General features: G+C 36.6%; 1 protein-coding gene across 1 annotated transcript; it reads right to left on the reverse strand.

The window, feature by feature from the left end:
* Positions 1–5063: 5063 nt before the first annotated feature.
* On the reverse strand, positions 5064–7938 carry LOC131317787 (beta-amyrin 28-monooxygenase-like). The gene is made up of 4 exons (XM_058347426.1): positions 7481–7938; positions 6855–7331; positions 6124–6311; positions 5064–5451 (listed from the first exon to the last, which is right to left on the reverse strand). Exons 1-4 carry the CDS (start codon positions 7917–7919, stop codon positions 5149–5151), a joined length of 1407 nt encoding a protein of 468 aa, XP_058203409.1. The 5' UTR covers positions 7920–7938; the 3' UTR covers positions 5064–5148.
* Between the last annotated feature and the right edge of the window lie 952 nt (positions 7939–8890).

Raw genomic sequence — 8890 nt, forward strand, 5'->3', positions numbered from 1 at the left:
TGAGATTAGCTAGCCCTTAACTAACCAACTAAACTAATCACAAACACTTACCAACTGCCAGCTCAGCTTGTCTAACAAATACAGAAATTGACCAACAAAATACAGAAATTATAGAAATCACCCTAGTGATTTCTGCTTACACCATGTACTAAACTACCAACGATTTAGAAACTATTCTATGTAATATACAATTCCAAAAACGCAAGGTATTCAAGTGAATGTACCTCTAATAGACGTCAATTGTGGTTTCTGCATCCCTTTCCCGAATCAAAGATGTAGGGTTATCCCAAAATCAACAGTATATGGGGGGGAGGGGGGGGAACAAGGAAAGAGCGAGAGAGAGAAATTCAGGGGAATTGCGCGAACGTGAGAGATACCTGATGGCGTCAAGCGATGTGAAAGCGTTGTAGCAGCTACGCTAGACCTTCTGCGTCGTGGATCTGTTATAGATCTTGATTATTAAAACATAGATGTAGAGAGATATAGGGACAAAGGGAGAGAGAGAGAGAGAGAGAGAGAGAGAGAGAGAGAGAGAGAGAGAGAGATCGAGGAACATACCCGATGGATGGCGTCAAGCAATGAGAGTTGCAGCACAGTAATGCTCGGGCTAGGGTTTATTGTGAACGATAGAGAAAGAGGGAATGAGGAAAGGGAAAGGTTAAATGGAAGGCAACGCCAAAAAAAATTCGGTTGAATTTGAAGTAAAAATTTTTTTGGTCATATTTTATAGTTAGCGGGGATTAGAGGGAAGTTAGTTAACGAAGGGTCAGAGGCTATTCATACCCTGAAACCCCAAATTCCACCCCTCGTAAGACTCGAACCATATAGTCTCCATGGAGGAGGGACATGAGCAAACTTTCTCAGCAAGCATGCATGGTTTCTCTTTGAAGTAAAACGAAGTGAAAAAACTCATAATTCTTTTTTTTATCCCGCTTTCAAGCAAAACGCGATTCAAGTAAAAATAACTTCCGTCACAATTCTACACTAGACGTGAGTAAAATAAGAGATTAAATTCTTTCCACCGGCGGTGGAAAACCCCACTTTTTTACCACCGCCAACATTTTTGGTCCTACCATGTGTTTATTATTGATCTGAACAGTTTATCTTGTAGATCCCACATAATAGTGTATCCATACAAAAAATAAACTTGATCGGATATCGATAGGAGTATCAAAAATTAAATTTTGCTTTGTAAAATGGACAATTTATCTTTATTATTATTGACAAAAATCAGATCATCCATTTTATAAACCAAAATTCAAATTTAGCATATCTATCGACTTTTGATGAAGCTGATTTTTTGCATGGCAATAATATAATGTGGATCGATCTTGTAACATGAACGGTTCAGATTATAATAATAGACACTCGGTGGGGCCCATAATAAACGGTGGTAGAAAAATTAGATTCTATACACGGCGGTGAATATAATTTATTCTCTTATAATAACATTTCTCTTGGAAACGTGATAAAAAATAAAAAATTAACCATTATAGTTTTGTTAACAAACCGAGATTAAACATTCAACTCCTATTTCTTTATCACACTTTCATTAAAACTGTGATATCAAACTGTTGAGTGTGTTCTTTATCTATTTTCTGGTAGTGTTGCTAGGGCTTGCAATTCTAGAGTGTCCGGATTGATTCTAAAATTCGAATAGTTTAACTATTGTTGAAAACGAGAGAAAGAGTGGATTCGAAACCCTAGAACTTTTTTTCATCAACTTTTTCTATGTTTTTAATCACTTTAATTACTATTTAGTAATTGGATTATTCTAACCTCCCCCCAAAAGGTATAGGATAATAGTTAAAATGTGCATTAATATCCAAAAAAGATGTATGGATATTTGGAAAAGTGTATTAATATCTGTAAGACGTGCATTGATATCTGAATTTGTTTGGAATTATTTGCATAAGATTAACAAAACCGCTTTTAGAAAACTCTCAATCATCAAGCATATTTTTCTTGGATTAAGATAGACAATATTAATTGGAATTATTATAACTTAGCCTTATAATCCATGAGGAGCGATACTCGGAATACTTATCACTGTTCGTTTGAGTAGTAGTAATTGTTTCGTTTTATTAATTATTTTTTATACGGGAACAACAAGGTTAATAATTGAACACTTTGATTTTGGACAAAAGCTACGTCTGTGAACAGTGGCCTGAATTTCTTCGGTTCTCGTCGAAAATGGCACAGATTATCTGGCGGCGTCTGGACGATCAGGAGAACCTTGACTTTGATTTTGAGGGAGCTGATTTTCTAGTTGAAAATAGCAGCACGGAAGACCGAAGGTATTTTCTTTGTATGAGGGAGAATTTTTACGGATTAGCCTAGCGCTTTGATACCACTGATGCGCGCAAACAGACTAACAGAGGAGTATCAATCTAACTTTCACAAACTTTGTATTTCACACACTCAATTTGTATTACACTGAGAAATTAGATTTTTCTCATACACTCTCTTATGTACACTTTGATCACTCTTATTTCCATATACGGAAAGTTTCAAATGAGGACCTCTTAAATGCGTACTCTCCTCTTCTGATTGAATTTCGATAATTCGAGCTACTCAATGTGTTCAAAATGTGATTTTAAGGGTACCCGCGAGAAATCGGGAAAAAAATGACCGGGAATGGCTTGATTTAAGCAGTTTTTTATTGAACCTGCTCAATGTATTCAAAACGTGATTTTAAGGGTACCCGCGAGAAATCGAAAAAAAAAATGAAAGGGAAAGGCTTGATTTGAGCAGTTTTTTATTGAACCGTTCAATAAAAAACTATTCCGATGAAGCCCATTCCGGTTTTTTTTTTTTTTTTTTGCTGATTTCTCATGAATACCTTCAATAAAAAAATGCTCAAATCAAGCCCTTCCCAGTCAATTTTTTTTTCGATTTCTCGCGGATACCCTTAAAATCACATTCTGATCACATCGAACGGCTCAGATCATCGAAATTCGATCTGGAAATGAGAGAAATGGGGAGATCCGCGCGCATTTAAACTAAAATAAGGACCCCTTCATAAAAAACGGACTGTTTCCATACATACTTATAGTCTTGTACAATCAGATTATAAGCCAATTTATAGGCAGAACAATAAGGAAAAAAACAAAGATGAGATAATCTCTCATTTAAATTTTGCAAATCGAAGAATATACCATGGAAGCTAGCTCGAAAGTCAAAGATTTTCAAAAATCTTCAAGCTAGCATGATATATTGAATAGTTCACCCATAAATCTTCAAGTTTATCCTTTAATTTCTTCAAAACTTACCGTTTGCTTCGAAAAAACAAGACCGTGGACTACGTAGAATGGTCCCAAAAAATCAATGTTTGTAACGCGTAGATCTTGTTTCGAAGAGGGATCCGAAAATATACTTCTTCCATTGCATAATGCTCTTATCTGATTGAATATATATATACTGGGCCATGAATCTGCGATGCTTGCTGATCGAAAAAAGAAAATCTGTGATGATCTATTTTGCATCACGATTTTGTTGATGCTTAAGCATAATAGACCATTCATGTCAAAAAAAAAAAAAAAGCATAATAGACCATCACGATTTTGTTGATGCTTAAGCATTAATGTCCAAAAGTGTACCAAAGCGTATCAATATGAGAAACACAAAAAAATTGGTAGGTATTATCCAATACGAGATTGGTATCTAAAACCTTTAAGTTAATACAACTCCTCGAAGCAACTAATAATAAGGATCAAGCTCTGTTTGTTTGAGCGTAAAATATTTTTCAGCAAAGTGTTTTACATAATTTTCGGTGTTTTGTTGTATAAAAAAAATGAGTAAAACATTTTTCATTAATTGAATAAAAATGACTTACCCTTAAATCTTTTTTTTTTTTCTTGGCAAAAGGAAAATTTATTAACTCGAAAGGGTACATCGAGAGGGGAAGCCGAGGAGCACAAAAGCTCGACTCAATGAAGGGGAAGAGGATAGCAAAACATAAAACAAATCATCCAGCAGGAAGTTGGATGATGCACACCTTAAAATTATAGTTTGAGCACACGAATACCATCTAAAAACCCTTTGAACTCATGAAATGTGTATATCTTAATATCGAATTTTGCTTTTATCTACATGGCCACCCTGAACTTGATAAGATCCACCACCTCCTCCAATCGTGCCATAGCATTATGATAAATGTACTCATTCCGCATAATCCAAATAGACCAGATCGTTGCAAAAAAAGTATGCTTCAATTCCCATAAGTGTTTTTCCAAATTACCCTAAAATCTTATGTGAGTTATTTTTTGAAATGAACCTGCTACTTTCTATTGCAATTCTCACTACTCAATTTCCTCAATCTTTAATCCTAACTCACATTCAATTCCCCCTCTCCCTCTCCTAAACTGAATTTCACTATTAAGCCCTCTCTCTCTCTCTCTACACTATTTTGTCAATTTTTGAAAATATTTTTGATGTGCTAACCACATATCGAAAAATGAAAGTTTAAAGTTTGTTTTCTGAGAAAATATTTTACATTGAAACAAACATAGCCCAAATCTAGTTGGAAATTGGAATTTGAATGGCAGGAAATAGATCGAAGTTCCTATCAAACAGTAGTACTAGTATAACTAAACTAAACATGCAGATAGTAGAAATATTTCACTTAAGTCTCTTGAGTAATAAACAATATGTTCTTCCTAGCAGTTTTTATTTTTCTTATTTCTCTCCAAACATCCAATGTCATTCAACTTGTTGCATTTTAGGTCTACATTTTTATTTTTATTTTGATAGGCCATTTTAGGTCTACATTATACATACATAAAGTGGATATCCTTTCATGGAGCTAAAGAAACATTACAAATGCCCGATGTTCTAACTACTCCCTCCGTTCCACTTTGTTCCGTCTGTTTCTTTTTTGGGACGTCTCAAAAAATTGTCTATATCTCATTATTTATAATATTTTATATATTCATATGAATCTTATTTGATAAATCTCAATTTAATTTTTTAAACAAAGTTTTTGAAATCATAAAAAACATTATAGATTGTGAGATATAGACATTTTTTTTGGACGTCCCAAAAACGAAACAAGTGGAAAAAGTGGGACGGAGGGAGTAATACTTAATGAACTGGAAAAGTCCAAACTATATATCCAATCTTGAAGTAAATTACATTCTGAAAAGTCGATTAAACGTAGCGAGGATGCAGGTGAACTGGAAGTCCTTTCTCCGGCAGTGGCATCATGCCGCCTACAACTTTCTCATTAGGGTCAACCACTTCCCATCTAAACTTTTTAACCACGTTGTGAACGAAAGCGAGGATCACGAACCGAGCGTACTCTTTCCCAGGACACATTCTAGGTCCTCCTCCAAATGGCACAAAAGTATACGGTGGCAAACTGTCACCTTCCATGAATCTTGACGGGTCAAATTTACACGGTTCCCGAAAGTACTTAGGGTTTTTTTGTGTTGTGTTAACGGTCCAAAACACCTGAAAACAAAACATTTAGTCATGACGGCAATAAATTGTGCACAACTATTTTTTCTTCAAAGAATGATCAAATAGTAATACTTAGATGCACAAAAATTCTACATTCGACTCCCTCTGTTCCAATTTATTTGTTTAACTTTTTACACTTGTGTGACCAAAAGATATTTGTCCAGTTTCAAATTGACCCTTCACAAGGGGTTTTTTTTTTTTTTTCTTAAACAGCAACTCTTGCTTGATATCCTTTTTCTTTTGAAGCAACAAAATAGCAAAGCTAAAGTACAAGATTATGCAATGGAGAAAGTGCATTCTTATTAATGCCAAAGAGGTGAAGGGTGTTTTAGAAAATCTGAAGTTCTTCTTTTAATCATCGTGCTGACTTAATAATTTAAAATCCTGCACCAGACAAACAAAAAATTATTGTTTGATAGATCTCGATGAGATCTTTTGAACGGTGCAAAAAAATCAAAAAATTATTTTCATAAATACAATGTTTTTAAGTTTAATTTGAAATTGTAAATAAGTACTTATTTTTTAAGAATCCTTAGCGGAATAGGACCTCAGACTTACTTATATATGATGAACCCACATATATATGACGAATACAGAGTAGCAAACACAACATTCTTTTTTTTTTTTTTTTAATTTCTTAATTTTGCATGTTTTTATCCACACCTTCCACCCCTTTGGAACAGTGAAACCGGCATATGAAAAGTCGGTTTTGGCCTCCCTGAATGTTCCTAGAACTGGAGGAACCATCCTGATTGCTTCACACACCACTGCCCAGGAGTACTTCATCTTATGCATGTCATCCCAGCATAGGGGTTCTTCAGGTTGTTTTGACTTTGAGATCTCCAATTGCTCTAAATTTTGCAAAAAGAAAAAAATAAGTACGTTAGCCTGTGAACGAGCAACGCATGGGAGCAGAGAAAAACATATATAAATTTTTTTTTTTATGGAGAAACAACCTCATTGTTCATGGCAGGTTACAAATTTATAGTCAAGACAAATTCTCATTCGGACTGAACCATAAGAGTTGATATTGTATACGAGGTTTTGATTATGAGATCTAGTAGAGAGTAAATTTTAAAGGAGATCGAGAGTAAAATTTACTTCTAGTTTTTCTACCTTGTGTTAAAACAAACAAAGGAGTTTTAATGCTATCTTGAGTTTCGGATTATATTTTTTGGGGTTCGGTTTTTCTGCTTGTTTGGGTTGTTTCAGTGGTTGTTTCGGTTTTGATTTTTTCTATGGTGTTTTGGTTGGCTCTTTGCCTTCTTTGGGTTTGGTTTTCGGGTGGCGTTTCACCGGTGTGCCCATGATCCGTTAAATCTTCATAATCTTTTTCAAAGATTTATAAAATTTTCTTTTGCCGATAAAAAAACAAACAAATGAGTTTTAATTACCTGATAAGATCTTATGATAAACATCAGGTCTCTCTCCAACAAATTTCATGAAAAAAGTTATGGTATTAGCAATTGTACTATATCCAGCGACTAAAAGCCCCGTTATCTTCTCACTGATGTCCTCATCCGACATCCCTTCAACGATCATCGCCGTACACATATCCTGAGTGGGCGCCCCCGAAGCCACTTGAGCTCTCTTCTCCGCTATGACATCCGCGAGCTCCTTGCGAATCACCCCAGTGGCCTTGATCGCGTGGTAAAACGCGGTCCCGGGGATGTTTAAAGGAAGAGTGTGCATCCCGTGGGTTACCTTGTTGAATTGACAGACAAGTTTCGCGACCCGTTCTGGGTTTTCAATGCCCAGAAAGAAGCGACACGCGAGGGTCAAGGTTATAGACCTGGAGAAAGGGTATATCTTCACTTCAGCTTTGCCTTCCAAGTGAGTCTTCAACTGTTTTTGGATCATGGAGTCCATACCTGCCAAGTAAGAAAAACTACTCAGAAAAAAAAATATATATATATTCTCATGCATGATGATACGACGATGATGGTAACATGCCAAGCACCACATCAGGTTGTACGAAGATTTTTTTTCCCGAGAACTTTGCTTGTATATATAGAACTACCTGCCACGTATTTGACCAATGCCTCGGGCTTTAAAATAAAAGCCAGGAACTGCGGCAACTTCATCTCGTCGTTGCTCAGACCCTTATCGGTGTTCTGCTGGGTGGAGAAAAAGAGCTTCTGGATGGACTTTGGCAAGTACGCGGTGAAGTGCTTGTCCTCGTTGGAGAAGAGGAATTTGTGGCCGCTGGGGCCGCATATGATCACGAACTTCTCTCCGAAGAAATTGGTCTTGAAAATGTCCGGAGAGTGTTTCTTCATCCTGTCGCTGAGGAACTTCTCGGGGTTTATGACGAAATCCAGGGTTTCACCCACAATAGGCCACCCAGAGCCACCTGGTGGCAGATTTGCATCAACATTGGATGCATCATTTCTGAAAGCAAAGAAGCTAATAGTGAGGAAGATGACAAGAAACGCTATAGCTAGTGAGAAAGCTTCCATGGAGTTCCTATTTCTTGGAAATGTACTGCTCAGGGATTGGGATTACACTGACATTTATAATAAAGCACTCCACTAAAAAAAAGGTTATTGTGTTTAAATTAAATATATATCTTGGACCGGACGTTGTTTAAATTAAGTCACAAGGCCAACAAAAGTTGACTATTTGTAGGTAGTGTAGATCCGAGATAAAGCATAAAAATAATAATTTCCAAAAATATTAAGATAAAAGTAATAATTTACCAGATATATACGTCTGAAGTTTGGACTTGGATCTTTTATCCGGGATTCGATGTCCGAGTCCTCTATCCCACATTTTTTCTTGTGCCACGTTACCACTCCAAACACCCTTTAACATCCCTTTAACTTCGATCTTCTGATGCTGTTACATACGGATTTGAAACTTCCCTTTTATGTTTTTGTTTATGGCTTGAAAATTTGTGGAGACAAAAGTCTTGGATTATTTGTTTAGGATTTTACTCACCCACCTTTAACCATATTTTTTAATAGGAGTGTGGGAAAGGTCCAAATTACTTTAGTTGATCAGGTCAGAGCTTTGACCACCTTATCAGAAAAAAACACGCGGCACCTATGGATGAATGACACGCGGCAAATAAGTTGGGGCTTGTTGAAGATGCAGACGACTTTCAAGAACTGGAAGGCTTGCGCCAAGCAAACTTGCGACCAAGCAAACTTCGACAGAAAGGGCCGTGGCAGGCCCACGAACACAGAGGCAAAAGAACGCGCGCTAATGCGCATGAGGTGATGTAATGTGCACGCTAGTGCGGGCGAGGTGATGTCATTCTCGTGACCTGGAGGAACGACAGGGACACGTGTCGAGATATTATTGGGCTGTCCTGAGAACCGACTAAGACCCAAGTGTCTATAAATACCCGACATTTCCTATGATTTGCAGACTGGACTTTTCCTAGAGAGAGGATGTGGTGGGTACTAATCAAGAGAGAGAACATCCT

Source organism: Rhododendron vialii, chromosome 2a (assembly GCF_030253575.1).
Source record: "Rhododendron vialii isolate Sample 1 chromosome 2a, ASM3025357v1".
Taxonomy (NCBI): Eukaryota; Viridiplantae; Streptophyta; class Magnoliopsida; order Ericales; family Ericaceae; genus Rhododendron; species Rhododendron vialii.

Excerpts from the sequence above, each read along its gene's own strand:
- LOC131317787 (XM_058347426.1), bottom strand. The coding sequence starts at position 7,919 with ATGGAAGCTTTCTCACTAGCTATAGCGTTTCTTGTCATCTTCCTCACT. Across the intron at positions 7,332-7,480 it reads ATTGGTCAAATACGTGGCAG|GTATGGACTCCATGATCCAA; the intron begins GTAGTTCTATAT and ends CTTACTTGGCAG. Across the intron at positions 6,312-6,854 it reads TTATCATAAGATCTTATCAG|AGCAATTGGAGATCTCAAAG; the intron begins GTAATTAAAACT and ends TGCAAAATTTAG.